This window comes from Haliaeetus albicilla, chromosome 11, assembly GCF_947461875.1.
Source record: "Haliaeetus albicilla chromosome 11, bHalAlb1.1, whole genome shotgun sequence".
Lineage (NCBI taxonomy): Eukaryota > Metazoa > Chordata > Aves > Accipitriformes > Accipitridae > Haliaeetus > Haliaeetus albicilla.
In genome coordinates, this window is record NC_091493.1 from 10674640 (window position 1) to 10692645 (window position 18006).

The following is an 18006-nucleotide window of genomic DNA, read 5'->3' on the forward strand; positions in this document are numbered from 1 at the left end:
CTTCTCTTGAGATCCTGTTCTCTAGAACAAGAATGTAACCATTATGTCTGTTCTAAAATGGTGGTAAGTTGCTGCTTACTGTCATTTGATGGGGTTGTACTTTCATTAAGTTACATGCTAGATTTATTGCAGAGCTTTATAAATTCCTATATTTGTCAATAGTAATGGGAAGTATTGAGGAAGGTGTCACATTTTGTATGATCTTATTTCTTGTGTATTTCTTGGATGGGTATTTTCTGTACTATGCATCTTGGTAAAATTCTAAAATTTTTTAGAGGAAAAGAAGCACTGTTAGGCACTGAGAGGTCATGTAATCATTCCTCCTCCTTCATCTTGATACGAGTCTCAAGCACAAGACCAGATGGATGATCCGTAAAAGGCAGTAGGTAAAAAAAATTGTTCTATTATGTGACAATTGATAGCACTGTGTTATAATTCCTTCTTTAATAATCTCGCTTTACTGGAATAACTTTCTTGTTCAGTAATAGTCAAAAAGGACCCTTCTCATTTACTTCACTTGGATAACCTTGAGCAAAGTCAAGTACATTGGTAAGTGCATTTAAATATGTTTCTTCATGATTTTAGCTGGAATTATTGAATACACCAACTGAAAGTATTGGTACTCTTAATGTATAAGAAGCACAAAGAGAAGAGACCACGTTAGTACAATGCATTGTTTTATTACTTGGACCATACTGTACATCAAGTCAGACAGGTGACTTCCCACTTCAGAGGTATATGTAATGTTAATAGACACTGTACATGACATACATCTTCCTGGACAAGGTAGTAAAGAATGTTTCAGACAGGTTAACAGTTTACTTTTAAGATATTTAATGTTTATTGGTATAATTTAAATCAGAGGGATATCATGTATTTGGTAAAATTGCTTTATTATAGTAATGTAGTTATTATAAAGTCTCTATATAGTTTTCCTTCCCAGATCAAACATGTTGCCTGTTAGATTAGTTTTCAGTGGTTTTGCAGGAGTAAAATTTGAAAACAGCTGTTTGGGGTTGGGGGTGCTGGCATTATTCATTTAACAGAGATATAATGAGGGCTGGTTTTGTAAAATCCAATTAAATGTAATGAGTCTGGGCTCATCTTATATCCAGCGGTGCAGTTAGCAAGATGGACTGAGGGTACCATGTAACATTTCAAATAGGGGATCAGGTGAAGTGGAGTTTGTTATCTTACAATTCCTCTCAAATATATTCTCATTCATAATATTTCTTTTAGATAACAATATTATCAAAGTGGAAAGTGTTCTCATCTCCCCAGAGAAGCCTCATTTTTTTAATATATTGAATTAATTAATATTGTATCCTGTTTGAAAGGAAGTTGGCTTTCTTTCAGCTGTGGAGAATAATGGTCCTCTTGGAATGTAATTGTACAAAATGTTTTGCTGCAATAGTCTGTGTGTCTGGTTTACAGCTGTATAGCATGAAAGGTATGGAGTTCAGGTCCCCAGTGAACAATCAAGAAGAGAAGACTGTCCTATTTACTTTATTTTTATTAAAAATAATTGCTCTGAATTATTTTACAGAACAGTAATTTACTTAACAAAGAAAACTCTACCACTAAAACAGACAAATGTCCTGGGGGCTTAAGCTAGTTGAATTTTCTGTGTAAGAATGGCCATACTAGGTCAAACCTAAGGTTATTGTAATCAATGCTCTGTCTCCAGGAGAGATGTGTTTAGGGAGAAATATATAAGGACAGGACAGGTGCCTTGTATTACTTTCTCAGAGTACTCCAGTAGTCCTGCAAGCCTCCAATCATTTGTGACTTCAGGACTTCTTTTATGCTTCTCCCTTAGTATCAACACAGTGTGTTGTACATTGGGGTCAGCTGAAAACATCGAACTGAATTACTGCAAGAAATGCATTGTGCTGAGGGTTGTGAACAGGTGCTCCTAGGTTTTTGATCAAGAAACACTCAGTACTTTCCACCACACTCATTCAAAAGAGGTTTTAAATATAATGCTGCTATTGTAAATAAATTGTAAATTTAGTAGTCAACATCTTTGGGGCTTTGTCTGTTTTGGCATACTTAGTGGGTTTCCATCCCTTTTGGTGAAGCTACTCTGTGGTGATGCAAGGCAGTGGACAGTTAGGCCTGGTATCATCATTGACAATTCTTAGGTTGTTTTAGGTTCTGTCCGCATGATGGATGATCATTTGTGCCCAGCATAACCAAGAACTGGAATTTACTAGTCAAAATAACTAATACTAGGAGATTGTTTGTCTTCCTGTTTTGTTTACTCTGCTGCATATTAATTAAATTGGAAATACATTTTAAAGAGAGGAATGATAGAGTTCCAGCCTACCAAGGACCAGGTCTTCTCTTTGCATTTGGGCAAGGAAAGAATTTACTTATTTTATTCTTGTCTACTTAGGAGTGTAAAGTGGTCAAAGATTTTGTACCCTTTATCATTAGATTAGGAAAGACAGTGAGAGCTTTTCCATTTTAAGGTTTTTTTAATCTGTGCTGTTTACGTGCTGTGGCAGAGAGCATGCCATCGTTTAACCAACTCCTTGGGCTTGCTGATCATTTCATTCCAGTGTTCTAGTTCTTTGCCACGGGTATACATGAAAGGCCCAACTATTGCACGTCCTAGCAGATGTGTTTCTGGGAAAACAAAAAAAGCTATTAGTGATTAACACCTGTGAGTGCTTCTCTGAAATCCTTACCTAAATTAGAACATGAACTTGCATTTCTCAAAGTAATGCATGTTCTGAAAGTTATTTTTAAACCAAAATTTTCATCGAGGAATTCACTCTAGATTTCAAGTTCCGTAGTTTCTGCATGGTAAGACTCAGCATTAAAAGGTACTGCAGTAAGTGGGCCTACCCTATTGCCTGCGCTCTAAACTAGAATCTGTTTAATGTGCACAGACCTGTATCTGCCCAGCCCCTGCACCTCAAGTGTACTGTGGAAGTGTGTGCTAGTTTGGGGCATCACCAAACCTAGTAGGATTCATATGATGCTCTAGCTTGGGAAAGAATAGATTTAGTTACTGAGACAGCTGGGAGTGGCAATATGTGGGTTGCCACTGACCACCCTCTGCCAGTGAGGGGATTGTGTCTTTGTGCCTGAACTTTTCAGCTGTGGATGGGGAGAACAATTTGAACCTGCCTTACATGAACTTCAGAGTGTTTGTAAAGCATTTGGCTGTCTGCAAGTGAAAATGATGAAAGGCTTGAGTACTGATCCTGGTTCTTGTCAATCCTCGAAGCCAAAGCACCTCCCCAAAATGTCACCTAAGGGAATTTTTTTAGGAGCATATGAATCCAAATGAGGTTATTAATGTTTCATTATTGAGATCATATTTGTACTGCAGGGAAGATGCTTTTCTTGTGAGCAGTGGAAATACTGAATTCTGATTTCCTTTTCTAAGCAGAACTCCTTAATGGATTCTCTGACAATTAGTAAGAGGTAACCTCAAGCATCAGGTTTTCTGATCCCTCCCCCAAATGGGGATGTTTGTAATCTCTCATTCTTCTTTCTCACTGCTTGAACTGCTGTGATAATTAAAATTCCTGTTCCTCTTTCAAATTTGGTTAGGAACAGTGAATGCCTTCAAAATTTTGGAGGTTGGGGGTTATACACATGAGTGTTCACAGAATGTAATTGCATAAGCTTTTTTTCTTAGGATACCGAAATGAAACAACAGTACAGCACCTTGTACTGACAGTGACTAGCCTACAGATATTTTATTTATGTCTTCCATTAAATTTATCTTTAGCCTCTGAAATAGAGACATACACTTACTGCAATAATTTATTCTGCTTTTTAAAGAAACAGCCTGTGAAATTTCCCCCAACCTTTTATATGTTTTGTGATTGTTTCTGAAAAGGAATTAGTTCCATGTTTAAATATATCTGCAATATGTAAGAGATTTACAACATTTTAATTGTAATAATTTACATAGCTTACTTTCTCCCTTGATATTCTGGAGCACAGATAGACTCAGGCTTGCTGTATCCAGCTCTGTCTTATCTGCCTTGAAACTGAAGGTTTCATTATACACTGGATTGGGAGATCCCAGAACAGCTGTTGTCTTTTTACTTTTGATGAATTTGTTATGGTTCATTAGTGAGACTTTGACATACACACCTTGGAGAGAAAGAAATGCAAGAAAACACATCAGAGGCAGTTGGGAGAAGTCTTAAGGAATTTCTTGCTTTCAGGAGTCAATATTAAGTATAAAATTAATCATGAACAATTTGTGAAATGTGCATGGCAATGCATAACATTAAGCAAGGAGTACACAAAGTACTTGGGGTGCAGTTTTGCAGTGCACTTTCCAATTTAAGAGCTGTTAAAAGGAGCAGTCATATTCTTACCCTGCATCCTTGATCTTATATTTGTGTACCTTGCCTTCATCTGATGGAGACTTCTTTGAAGGCTTAGTTTGCTGGGTCAGTAGTTAATTTTGTATATTTGATCATGAGTGTTTGATCTAACACAAGGGAGGCTGTGATGGAGGAGCCATGTTGTAAAGCTGCAGTCTGTGCTTGGATTGGATGTGTTTCAGGGGAACAGATTCTCCTAGTCAAAGAAGAATCTTTAAACAAAAGGTTTTACTAATGACTTCTAGCCCTGGGGTAAGGGATTCTATAAAAAATTTCAGGAGAAGATGAATGATCTCCGCTCATTCTTCTAGAAAATATTACAAAAATTGTGAGTGAGTGTGGGAACAAGAACACGAAAAAACTTCACTTTGCTTCCTGAAGGGGAGCTGTATTGCATTGTGGTCTTATTCAGTAGATCTTTGACAATGAGATCCAGAGCAGCCTGAAATTGTCCATTCTTCCCTACCCTTCTACAAAATCTAGTGACAAACATGTAGAAATTTCATCTTAATTGATGGCTAAAGATCTGTTCTTTTGCAGTGAAGCAGTAATAGATTCTATGCTTCTACTGTGTTTATTACTACCTGCTATTCACCTCCTTAAGGTTCATCTGTATAGCAAAAATAATTAGAAATGTCAGGATTGAGACAGCATTTGATGGACTCCTAATGTCTCCTTGTTATTTCCACAGGTCCAGTAGGCCCTCATTACTGTTGCAGAGGGTGCAGGATTATGACAACAGATTTTTTTTATGACAGAGCTGCCACCTGAGTGCTATATATAGAAGGAGATACTATGTAAACTACTTGCACAAAGTCTGACTTTTCATTACTGTCTTATTACTACTTAATAGATTTAATTCAGTAATGTGAATCTAAAAATAAATATTTCCTTACTCTCCTATACTGCATATCTGCCATCAAAGATTAGTGTTGCACTAATCCCTGTTAATATAGGAAACTTCTTATTCCAGTTTCTTCAGGATTTACCAGATAATCTGTGGACCCTAAATCATACTTGAAGGGCATTAGCAAAGGAAATAACCCCCAATTTATTTAATTTTCCTTTTTTTTTTCTTAGTAATATATTCTGGAGAAGTGCCTTCTGGCAGCTCTTCCTTCCAGAGCGTGCCCATGACTCTTGGTTGTTATGATAACTTCAAGTATACTAGCACTAAAATAACATGGCAGATTCATGTTAGATTTGTAGAAAGAAACACAGGTTCTGGCTCTGTGCTACAGAACTTCACAACAACCTGCAAGCAAAGACATGATGTATTAAGTGTGCTTTCCCTCCCTTGTAAAGCTATTGACATGATGTAAAATTAGAACATTTGCTCTTAGTTCGTGATGCTACTTTCTTCATCTGCCACAAACAAGTCATATTTTTTTCTGGCCATCTTTACCTTGGTTATTTGTTTTCTAAAACTAATACATTCTGTAATATATTTCTCTTTCAACAAGTGCACAGGGTATGATTCTGCTTGTTGGAAACCTCTATAGTCTCATAATTTTACTGTGCATTTCTTCATTTGTGAGTTTTACTCTAAGCAGAGCAAATTTATCTCTTAACGTGAATGTAGATTTACTCAGAAGGCATCGTTTCTAAAGCTAAACATCCTGGTAACAGCCCACTCAAACCTCAGAAAAACTTCATGTGTGCATATAGAGAACTAAACCTCTTTTCTTTTTAACTGCTGGGTGTATTTTGTGTTTATATTATTTAGTTTCAAAGCTCTTTAAAAAAAATCACTACAGGTTCAAACACAAGTTTGGTTCTTCCATCTATTTTGCTTTGAGTGTTTAGATTTTCAATAGCATTTTGAGGTAATCTCTACACTCAACATCTCTGAGCCAGAGACACATGAGCATGATGTACCAGGAAGACTCCCACTGCAGTAAGGAGGAAAAATTGTGACTCCATGCCATGGTCCTTTGAACAACGGCCAGGCTGTCCTAAAATGGGAATTTTTTCCAGTTCAGTTGTCCCTAGGACAGCTGTTCAGTGTAAGCAGTTGTCCTGCAGCTGCTACCCCTGGGCTTTTGCCTTGAGGCAACTCTGTTAATATCAATATCCCCTGAAATGCTACCTTCTCTGGACTGGAGTGCAGCAGAGGGATGTTGCTCACTGTATTAAAGCTGGAGAAAAAAATTGCTACTGATGACATGAGACAAACCATTTATTATGAAACAAAACCAAAACATAGCAGAACTGGCTATCAAAATCAAATTACCCCAGTAACAAAGTATGGCTTTTTTCCACTCAGATTAAATCACACGGATGTTTATTTGTTCTTTTCAGAGTCCCTCAGCACAAGCCTGGGTGGAGAGATGAGGAAGGACCAAATTAAAACAGGAATTCTGGAGCTGATAGCAGAGAGGAAATCACACTTACTGACAGCATGGCTCTCCTCCTGGAGCTTTAATCCTCTTGCCCTCAGAACCACTACAGTGAGACGGCCCAGGTAGTCATTGTAGCTGAGGGAGAACTGGATATCACCATGCTCTGAAGGAGGCTTTGGAAGCAGGAGAACACTTGTCAAATATATCTCAAAAACTCCCTCTTCACACAGACAAATGAGGGAGGAAGTTCTTCATACTAGTGGTTTCTGCCACACTAAGGCATGCGAGTGAATTGTAATGGCTTTATTTATGCTGTTGTGACATTTGATAGAACCAATTAATCAGCCTTCTGAACCTCTGAATTATTCTCTCTTTTAGGTGATGCCTATTTCCTTGCTTTTACTGCCTTTTTCTGCTCTTACTAATTCAAAACAAGCAAATAACAAAAGGCGCTTTCTTATGTATCTCCTACTCATGTGACAGTTTCTGAGCAGTTGGATAATCCCTATACAATAGCTATGGATCTGCAGGTTGGCAAGATGGGAATTTTGATTCCAAATGTTTATCAAACACTTTTGTATCTGCTGTATACAACATACTTCTTCTTCAGCTGTACCCCTCCAATACTTGTAAAATGACAGAAGTTCCACAATGCCAAGCAGCCTGGTATCACATACCTCCAAGTTTTCTTTCTCCAGATCTCTCCATATGACTAGTTTGTTGTCATCAGTCAATGTTTGATTTTTCAGTGGGAAGGTAACTTGGCCTAGGAGATGATGCTTCTTCTGTTTATTGACATGATAAACCAAAAACTTCAGAGTCCTTTGGAGCAACATTTTACTGGAAACCTGTACAGGAAAAGAAAGAATATATTAATAATTACAAAACATCTGACACTTTTCTACTCTAGCATGACTTCAAAGGAAGAATTTTGCAAAGTGTATTAAAGGTAGGTGGAGATTTCCTTTGATTATTTGAAGTCCACTTTCTTAATTTGCCTAAAGTTTTAGCTATGCAGAAGTCTCAAGATCCAAGCTAAAACAGAACGAGTTCATTTGACAATGTGAAGTTAGCTGGCGGTTTTTCAACTCATCCAGATCTAGTGTTATATGATGCATTCACTTCCAGACACAAACGTTTAGAAATCTGTAAACACTCAGTTTTCAGTTGTCTGAAATACAAACTTTTTTGGTTTTAAAGCTTTTGTCTTGTGATACCTGCTGAAAGCCTCTTGGCATAGGGAGCCAAGCTCCTAGCTTTACAGCACTATATAAATAGCATACCAGACATCTCATGAGTTCTAGTTTCTAGCCTGCTTCCACAGCAAAGAAACTAAAAGCTATGACAGCATTAGTTCAGTATTGGTTACTTCTGGACTTCTAGGGCTGCTGGGCTAAACTGCTCAGCCATAGCTCAAACTAGAGTTTTCATCATTCCTAGGGAAAGTTCTGGAATCCTCAACTTTGGTGTAGACCACATGTAAGATCAGTTCTGGAGCCACAGTCTTCTGTAGCCCAGGATCTCCAGAAGCTCCAGTAATAAATCCTATCTCCAGTGGAAACTACTTGTATATTGGTAGAAGTTTGTAGAAAATTAATTTTCACAAAACATGTACTGTAGTTTGACAAGTCAATATTTGCAAACAAAAATCTGCTTCATCATAAGGACAAGTACCTGAAAAACAAAGTTTTCATCAAACTGCGGGTTAAGGGTTTTGCGTTTTGTTTTGGACTGCAAGTAGCTTCTTTTATCAGGCAGCAAGTAGATTTTCACAAATAGACTACAGGAATCAGCAGGAGGCTGCAGCTTTCTGACTTTGATCAAGGAGACGAGGAGCCTTTCTGACTCTTGCTCATATTCTATGGAAAACCAGAGGCGGCCAATGTTGCCTTCAGGAAAATCTGTCTCACTTTTGTCTTCAGGAAACTTGTACAGGTCTGGGTTAATGGTCCCTACAACATAAGCTCCAGCTTCATGAAATAAAAAAACAAGCACCCTCAGATTAGTATGAAGACCATAGCAGACATTTTTATAACCACTGCTGTGTTAGGGGAAATCACATTAATCTGTTTATTAACAATCCATTTTTGCATAAACTTGGTATTTTAATTTTTTATCCCTCAAATTTGGACGAGTAGTTGTGGGCTGCACCACTTTTCTTTCTCTTATTCCTGTGACTGTACCTTGATAGTTTTAGGTATTTGTTGTTGCAATCTGCGACTGGTCACTCTACTGTTTCTGGGGACGACAATCAGACAATTTCTGAGTTACACTCATATTGTGCCTTTACAAAACACAGAAGGAGGGATTGCTTTGTCTGCTGTGTGTGCAAGATCCCACAGCAGTGGGACCAGAATGGCTACATTCTGGCCCAATTTCTCTCTGTATATAAAATATATAGTGTTTAGGGCTTGTACTGTGTAACACTGGTATGCTCCCAGTAAACATGCTTCATAATAGTAGTTACCTTTAAGAGTACCCTTAGAAACTGAGTCCCATTTTTGCAATGCCATACCCAAAGAATGAAATGATGACCGGGGCCCAGACTGAGGAATCATGTAGGGGTCACTGCCTTCCTGAACGTGTTCTTCGTTCGTCAGGTTAATCCAGTCTCGCCCATGCAGTGTTGGTGGAATGATAAATGGAACACTTCTGGATCTGCTCAAGACAACAGCTACTGACTCTTCTGGTTTAAATATGGAAACCAAACTTGGTAACAGTAATAAATTTACTGTTCTTATCTCACAATTTTGCAAAAATTCTATGGAGATATGTAAGTAGAAAAGATGATATACTCATCATTTTGCAATTGATTTTATTTGTATAATGCCTAGAGCTCCAGTGAGGGACATCAGATCTTAATTCTTCAAACAGATCCCTCACTTTTTCCCTTTCTTCTCCTTTAGAATTGATCTTTCAAAGGAAAGGAAGAATTAATTGCAGCTGCTTGGTTTTAAGCCCCAAAGCCTTGCAGTAACTAACTTTCTAAGAGAGTCTCCTTTCTGAGCTGAAAGGAGCTATTGTTTGGTTCTCAGATGCTTCATTATGAGACCACCAGGAATGACTCTGGAACATAGGCTGAATTTCTCTAGGTAATAGATAAAGCTATCCATGCACCAATTACACTTGAGTGTAGTATCTCTTTTACATAAATCAGAAATAATCATTGCATTCATAGTTAAAGTATTATTTTCCTACAGGAACAAAACAGAACATGACTGATGTTTTCATATAATTTAGGGGTCTTATTTATTTCTGTATATGCTTATAATTTGATCATCCCCTTATTTCAACTTGTAAAATCTCATATAAATTACCAACAGCGTGTGCTTTAAAAACAAAAATATGTACCTTGTGCTTTTTAGTTGAGTTTTGGAAGTTGACTGATCCTGAAAAAGGGCATTTGCATTTGTCATTTTGACAGGACCGCTGAGCTTTTCATAAGAAAGGAGGCAGCAAAACTTCTTCCAGAGCAAGTATGCAGTTATTCCAATGAGAACAAATAAGAGGATCCCTCCTATTATACCTCCAGCAAGAGCAACTGCTTGTTCTGTTCAAACATAGAAGCCCATAAAGTATCAAAGTTATGTATGTTTTGGGGGTAGACAGGAATATTAAAGCTGACAGATTTATTTGATTTTACATTCCAAAATTATTTTTAAATGAAACATTCTGCTCAAGTGTACATTTTTGTCTTCAGTTATAGCATAGATGTATGACATCAGCAGTGAGACATTAGAAAGTGTTCAGGTATGCTGGCAATGACTGCAATGTAAGAGACTATAAACAGGAAAAAACCCCAAACACAAAATGTTGTTTGGGCTCTTATTTTACATTAGCATAAGCATTTACCTTAGCATGGCAGAAGTGCTAGAGCTTTCATAACAGAAGAAAAAGAAAACCCAGGAGCACCTAAGACAAAAGGTACCATTATTTTGGTTTGGTTTGTTCTTCCAACTATTCATCTATGTTGAACTGAGACTAGATCCTGGCACAAGGAACAAAGCAAAGCTCTAGGTTGTTTTCTTTCTAAGGCTGCACATGTTTCCTGATCTGTAAAGTCAAAGTTAACTATCCCTTAATGCTGTTTCCTGAATCTTGATTACTTCAGATAAAATCAAATCTTGTATAATTTGGGGTTTGTTTTTTTTCACACTAATAAAACTTAATAAATGTCTTTAATATGTGTATGAGGAATTCAGTTGTGAGAATTTCTCACTGGACCAAGGGTAGACCATTGCTCATGGGCTCTGTTCATTGTTTTCTCATGTTTGCTGAGTATGCTAGAGTAAAAGGCTGGGAAGACCACTTCTGCACTGTACCTTATACCCAGCCTGCCTTGGCCTACCACTAAACTAGTGCTGGTGCCTTGAGACGTGACTAGGTCTCAGCTGAGAATTGATCCTACCAGAATATGAGCCCCAACTGCTGAATTATCTTTCACTCTTGTCGTGGTTTAACCCCAGCCAGCAACTAAGCACCACGCAGCCGCTCACTCACTCCCCCCCATCCAGTGGGATGGGGGAGAAAATCAGGAAGAGAAGTAAAACTCATGGTTTGGGATAAGAATGGTTTAATAGAACAGAAGAAACTAATAATGATAATAATAACACTAATAAAATGCCAACAGCAATAATAAAAGGATTGCAATGTACAAATGATGCGCAGTGCAATTGCTCACCACCCACCGATCGACACCCAGCCAGTCCCCAAGCAGCGCTTCCCCCTGCCCCCATTCCCCCCAGTTCCTAAACTAGATGGGACATCCCATGGTATGGAATATCCCTTTGGCCAGTTTGGATCAGGTGCCCTGGCTGTGTCCCCTCCCAACTTCTTGTGCCCCTCCAGCTTTCTCGCTGGCTGGGCATGAGAAGCTGAAAAATCCTTGACTCTAGTCTAAACACTACTGAGCAACAACTGAAAACATCAGTGTTATCAACATTCTTCGCAAACTGAACTCAAAACATAGCACTGTACCAGCTACGAGGAAGACAATTAACTCTATCCCAGCCGAAACCAGGACAACTCTGCAGCCATGGGAGGCAGCCCTGCTTTTAGGTGGCGATAACTGTGATTATGCTTTATTCCTTTCTCCTTTTTATCTGTGCCTGGTAGGTACTTTGCAGTTAGCCACCTCTATAGGATGGTACAGGTAAATAATGACACTACAAGCACAAAATAATCAGTCAACACTAGTAGTAGTTTTGAATAAGAATTCAAAACTAATTTGATACAGTTTATTGATTAGAGCTATAAAGAGTACAGGAAGTGAGTTGCAAATATGCATATTACTGATCTTTTTCACTGTTGCCATGTTGCAGTAAGTGATATGAAATGTCCTTCAGCTACAGAACACTTATGTAAATACCTTGTGCTATAAAATTAACCTGGCCATAGTGCCTCAAAGGCCTTTATCTGATCCTATCTCATTTTCCTGCATTTGGTACAGTCGTAGGAGCCAACTTATTTTTGCAGCTCCCCTCCAGGTGTGTTACCTTAGCTCTCTGCAGGAATTGGCTGGCTGCTTCCCCCTGAGTCTTGTGATCACTCGTGTCTCCTAGCACTTTGGAGCAACCACCCTGCTCATGGCTATAGCACAGCAACAGGCACTTTGCTGTCCTTGCAATCTGTAGGTGGGCTGAACAGGTTTCAGCATTTAGCCAGGCTATTAGTACAACAGTATTAGTAGAAGACTTACCCTGAGGAACAGGAGACAAGTACCTGTTTGGTATGGGTTAATATTAATACAGAGACAAGTCTGGTTGTGCTACACTGGTAACTTAGTTTTGTTTCATGAGAATGCACAGTATGAGGAAATAAGTAACAAATGCAGTCCTGAGCATGGAAATTCTGTGTGTTTGTTCCTCTCAGTTTTGTAGAGCATGCTTGAGTATGTCTTCAGTCAGACTACCATTTTATTACATCTTAGAAGGCCAAATGCAGAAAAACTGCCTTTAGTTTAATGCCCATGAACATAATAGAAATTAATTATTATCTTCATAGAGATGTAGTATCAACAATACGAATGTTTTATGTGGCTGGTGGTTTTACTGTCCTGACATGGGTATCTTAAAGGTTAACATTTTAAGCAAGCTCAACAGGACTGTCTGTTTAACTTGTTCTCTCTATTCCCAAGTCTTTAACGATCTCAGCAGCAGTCCTGTGTGGGAACATCACCAGTTTGTCACCATTATGGACAGTAAGCTGAGGTGCACTGTAAAGCAATATATAATACAGCAGCTGTGCATTGATTTTGGAGTAAGAGAATGAGTTTCCAATCTCTTCGTTAATGAGTTTAGTGTACTCAATTTGTTTACTGCAAAATGACGGTAAGTATTTATGACCCACCCACTGCCATTGGCTCAAATTCTGCTTTTTTTATTTTTGCACAGTGACAGAGGTAAGGTAAAGTTTTACCCATTTCAGTAAAGCTACCTATGATTTAATGAGGGTGAGGAGAATTTGGCTCACTTTCAGTCCATCTTATCTGATTAGATCAGTAACAGACCCAGTAGCTTAGAGCACAATGTAGCACTAGTCACAAAATCAACCATTTAAATTTAAAGTCGACGCCATTGTATAGAGGGAGAAAACACGTATCTTTTTAAATAACTACCTGTCATCATGAGAGATTGATGTATTGTATTCTGCTGTGGCACAGGATCGTGGCAGCTGGAGACGGAAGAGACCTGTTGGACCACTTCATCTGCGAGTGGCCTGGGCTGGCGGACTCTCCGCTGTTAATAGGTACCAGGTTTATCCTAGCGCAGAGAAAAGTTGATGGTCATCATCTGTCTCCTTTGGGCCCGGATCCCCTTTTGCTTAGTGTCCGACGATACGTTTTTAGTAAGCTTTTCTTAAACCTGGCAGTAAGCCTTGTGGAGTTACGACCTGCCAGTTCTCCATCAAAAGCCTTAATCCCTCTATAAACACTCCGATCTACCATTTACGGTACCAGCAGGCGTACGGTGGAGCCCGAGTTATTTGGGGTGGCAGGCGCACTCCCGGCAGACGCCGCGCCCGTCTCAGGGAGCGAAGCTGTGGGTGCTCCGACAGCAGCGTGCGCTCCGGGCGCCGAACGAAGCTGGGGGCTGCTGGCAGGGGCTGCCTGACGACGGCCCTGCAGGGCAGGGGCTGCCGCTCCCGGAGCCGGCCCCGGGAGAGGGTCGGAGAGTTGACGGCCCGTTGCCTTCCGAGGCAGGTTCGAGTTGATTGCTCACCCCCGCTTTCCCGAAGCGCTAGCGCGGCGGCGGGGAGGGGGCTCCGCGGCGGGCCGGGCAGGGCCGCCTGTTTTCCGAGGAGGGCAAAAGCTGGGGTGCCCGCCGCGGGGGGGTGCCCGCCGCGGGGGGGTGCCCGCCGCGGGGGGGTGCCCGCCGCGGGGGGGTGCGGGAGGAGCCGAGCCCCCGCGCCCGGCGCCCCCACCGGCACTTACCGGGCGCGGGCGCCGGCGTCCTGCGCTCACGGCCTCCGGCCCGTCTCCCCGCGGCGGGCCCGGGGCTGCCGCCCCCCCCGCAGCCCCCGGCTATTGAAGGGGCGGCGGGGCCCTGGGGCGGCCCCTCCCCGGCCCGCCCCCGCGGCCCCACGGGTGGCCCGCGGGGGGAGGCTGGAGGCGCGCCGCGGGTGGCGGTGAGAGGGGTCGGGTTCCCGTCAGGAGCAGGGCAGGGCAGGGGCACGCTGGGAGCCGGTGCCAGCCGCGGCCGGGCTCTCGGTGCGGGGCCGGCCGGCGCCGCCAGCCGCGGGAGGCTGAGCGCGCTGCGGGAGCTGCGGGCGCGCTCGGAAAAAGACTTCGGCGTTGGGATTCGGTTCCGAAAATCCGGGCGGGCCAGCAGTTGGCGTGCGCGGGCGTGAAACTTGTAGCAAACGGCGTAAGCCCAGAGGAAGACAGAAAGGCTGTTCAGGCAGTTGCGGTGACAGCTCTTCCTGTCTGTGTTTACGAACGAACGATCTTTAATCTCGTGCGTGTGCAGCAAATACAACGCAGTACATCTTAACTGATAAAATTACTCGCGCGTAGTTCGGAAACAAAATTATTCACCTTCACTTGTTGCCCGCTAACGCTTGCTTCTTTCTCAGCTGGTATGACGAGAACCTATACCTTAAATTTGTCAACCGTTTGTATTAGACGCGCTTGTTCTGTTCACCACTGTTTCATCCATTTGCATGGTGCCGTTTAATCTAAAAGCCTAAGAAATGCGCAGGAACTAAACCAGTAGGACTCTAATGAAACAGTCTCTATTTCTGTGGAATCTCAGAATTCTTTTAATTGCATTTACAATGTCCTGCTGTAGATCTAGTGCGGCTTAGCTTTTTCTATTAATTTATGAGTCCTCCATAAGTAGGAAAGTGTTTAGGTAGTTTTTAATCTGAAAAGAAAAAGCTCATCTCTTTCAGTTTTGCACTTTTAACATAGTTAGCTATTAAATAAACATTGCGTAGTCAATGTTTTTGCAACTCTTATTTCTACATTGAATTAGTAGTAATATCGAAGTATAGATGTTTTTGCTCAGCAGTTTTGCACTTGCCAGGATAATGTCTATAAGCAAGTTTGAGACAACTGGAGGTTTTGAGTTGTGTGGCAAGACCAACAGCTCTGCTTTCTGTTACAGCCTTCTTGCTTGAGCTTACTTTTCTGTCTGTGTGAGGAGTGCTGAAGTTGCTTTAAACATCTGGCTGCTTTACAGAACGCTACTGAACAGTTAAACTGATCCCAGCCAGATGCACTGTCTCCCATACAAGCTGCGCTGCTTGTGTAGAGGGGTGTGAAGTGCCTATGTCTAGGAAGCAATAACCATCTGCTGATTCAGCTCTTGTTTTAGTGGGTCAGTGGATGGGATGGGGTGAGCCTGGTGGAGCAGATCTCACCCTCTCCACGTTCCCGTGGAAGGAATTAATGGTGAAGTTGCGAAGCGGGGAGCTTTAGGTTTGATTCTGCGCTGCACCACAAACTTCCCGTTCTCTGTCTTTCTGTTCTGAGTTCTTGTACCAGTTGGAAATCAAAGTAAATACAGGACATGAGGAACACAGTTATACCCTCTTTTATCTCTGATCACTAACCTGCTTCTTAGCCCTAATTCTTTACAGGTTCCCTGTTTGATCCTATACCTTACCACGCTTGAAGGAACTAAATTAATATAAACCAAACATATAAATACTGCTTGCCACGTCTGAATGCATCTGTTTCCAGCACATAATATAGGAAAGCCCAGGAGCAACAGATGAAGGATGTTTCTCTGAGTCCACTGTGTGTCTGATTATGGTCCTGATTGCTTCCAGCCATAAGCTGGTATGATTTCCTTTATTGTTTTTAAAAGCTCAGCTCTAAGTTCAAATGTAAAATAATGCTGATCTGCCCATTTTCACATACTGTAGCTTCACTATTGTATCAGAGAGAATTCTGGAAGTGTCCTAAGAGACTGCCTGCCCAAGTTTGGGCATTTTAACAAGTCTGTTCAAGTATATAGTATTGCCTTAAATATGTATTCTGCCCATTCCAGCCTTGACCAGGATTGATTCACACGCTCTGCTTCTCAGCTGATGCTGTGAATATTTATTAAGTTGTGTTTCTCACCTGCTGGGTTTGAAAAATAATTTTGTTTTCTCAGAGGGAGTTTATCTCTGGAACAGCTGAGAGCAAGCTGAGAGTTTTATGTTTTGTGGACCTAGGTATTGCGCTATAAATACTCTTTAAGTTTCTGATGCATTTTTTGTAACATAACATATACATTTTTCAGTGCGCATATCCAGGTCTCGCTTCTTACCGTAGAACCTTGCCCTTTAAAAGCCCACATAAAAATTCTGTTTGTAACTACAAAATTATATTTACTATACTTAAGGGTAATCACCAAGACTTCCTAGTTTAGAACACAGGGTAAAGGATGCTATATTCTCCCCACTTTTTAATGATTTTTGTAGTATTAGCAACAAAAGTGAGGAGTCAGGCCCCCAGATAGTAATAAATATTTCCTAAGTATGTTTTCCTCCATGTTCTTTCTTTCTCAGGTGGCACATTCCTATCATATTTTTGAAAATACGCATTCTCATGAAATTGCATAGCTTATTATCTGGGGAGATACCGAATACTGTCATTTTTACTGTGTATGTCTGACAGCACTTTGCTTATAGATGATTTGCTTGCGTTGGTGGCAGTTAGTCTTGTTTTGAACGCTGAAATAATGATATCATTTTTATGGCTGCTCAGGTGGAGGCTTTCTTTTTGCTTTGGCAAAGCTGAAACTGGTGTTGAAAATGCAGATGTGGTCACTGGAAGAGATGTGTAGAACAGATAAGTCTGAAAACCTGCTGTAATGTTGCTCTTAAATGCTCTGAAAAATAGAAGGATAATTGAAAATGGATTACAGTCTCTTAAAGAATTGATTTTAAAAGTCAGAATGCTCAAGCTAAAGAATATTCTGTCACAAAACGGTTTTCTAAAATGTGTTAATTTAAAACCAGTGTTGTCATATTACTCGTAAGACACCAACTTACGTAACGTGTTTGCATCATTTATCATATGATATAATTTCCACTAGAGTGGGTGAAATTGAAATGTATGTATTTAAGTGGATATTTTTGTGAAATATTTGCTCGGCACTTTTATACCGTTCTGTTTACAATCAAGTTGACTGCATGTAATTACTTAATGCTGTTTGTAGGAACGTCCCCTGACAGAGGATGGAGGAAATACTTGAAGATACAGCTGTAGAATCACAAGCATTAGTAGATCCATCTAATGATAAGTAATTCTAGCATAATTCAGTTGACAGTTTCCCTCTAAAGTCTAATCCATACTGTAATTTATTAATAATCTTAAAGTTACAACAGATCCCTTTCAATGAAAGGATTTTTAATATTTTTTTTTTTTTAAACTTTAATCCCATTTGGCAGCCTTAGAATGGTCTTTAAATCCAGGCATTTTAAGTGAAATGTATTCAGGCTCTTCTGCCTTTGCACCTACTTCCTTGTTTCTGTGAATTTTTACTTTCATGTTGGTGGTATGTTCAGTTAGAATGGCATCTAGAAAGAGGTAGACTTATTTTTTTTTCCAAATAAATTTACGACTAATTTTATTGAGGCTGGTGAATCAGTTAGGGACATAATAGATTAGGGTCTGCAGGGAGCATTGATGGGCACCCTAACTACAACAAATAGATTACATTGAGAAGAATAATTGTGAATGGAAGAAAAAATGAATACTTAGAATTTCTATAGTGCCTTTTTTTCCCAGGCTTTCTTTTCCCAATTTCTACACCACCATTAATTACTGGTAGTTAAGCATTACAAAAGCTTTTTGAAATAGTGGTTATTGT

The 18006-nt window shown here is 40.3% G+C and overlaps 2 protein-coding genes and 1 long non-coding RNA gene across 5 annotated transcripts in view; 2 read left to right on the forward strand and 1 right to left on the reverse strand.

Annotated features, from left to right (window-relative positions):
• Positions 1-660: 660 nt before the first annotated feature.
• On the reverse strand, positions 661-14202 carry LOC104311995 (synaptotagmin-15). Of its 3 annotated transcripts, XM_069796120.1 has the most exons (9): positions 14133-14202; positions 13317-13461; positions 10052-10250; positions 9216-9358; positions 8375-8670; positions 7378-7548; positions 6753-6873; positions 3940-4119; positions 661-2631 (listed from the first exon to the last, which is right to left on the reverse strand). In XM_069796120.1, exons 2-9 carry the CDS (start codon positions 13324-13326, stop codon positions 2495-2497), a joined length of 1257 nt encoding a protein of 418 aa, XP_069652221.1. In that variant the 5' UTR covers positions 13327-13461; positions 14133-14202; the 3' UTR covers positions 661-2494. The 3 variants fall into 3 exon arrangements, with proteins under 3 accessions (XP_069652221.1, XP_069652222.1, XP_069652223.1); XM_069796121.1 differs by lacking the exon at positions 14133-14202 and having other exon boundaries at positions 8375-8559; positions 13317-13741; XM_069796122.1 differs by lacking the exons at positions 9216-9358; positions 10052-10250; positions 14133-14202 and having other exon boundaries at positions 13317-13740.
• Positions 9354-10897, forward strand: LOC138687700 (uncharacterized). The gene is made up of 2 exons (XR_011326817.1): positions 9354-9473; positions 10125-10897. It is a non-coding gene; the product is annotated as an uncharacterized lncRNA (long non-coding RNA).
• A 2691-nt stretch (positions 14203-16893) lies between the features above and the next one.
• Positions 16894-18006, forward strand: part of GPRIN2 (G protein regulated inducer of neurite outgrowth 2) — a 31454-nt gene continuing 30341 nt past the window's right edge. The window contains exon 1 of the mRNA XM_069796128.1: positions 16894-16986. The gene's annotated coding sequence lies outside the window, so the exon portion shown is untranslated. The remainder of the gene's footprint in view (positions 16987-18006) is intronic.

Excerpts from the sequence above, each read along its gene's own strand:
- LOC104311995 (XM_069796120.1), bottom strand. Across the intron at positions 7,549-8,374 it reads ATGAAAACTTTGTTTTTCAG|GTTTCCAGTAAAATGTTGCT; the intron begins GTACTTGTCCTT and ends TTTCCTGTACAG. Across the intron at positions 2,632-3,939 it reads CCAGAATATCAAGGGAGAAA|AAACACATCTGCTAGGACGT; the intron begins GTAAGCTATGTA and ends TTGTTTTCCCAG.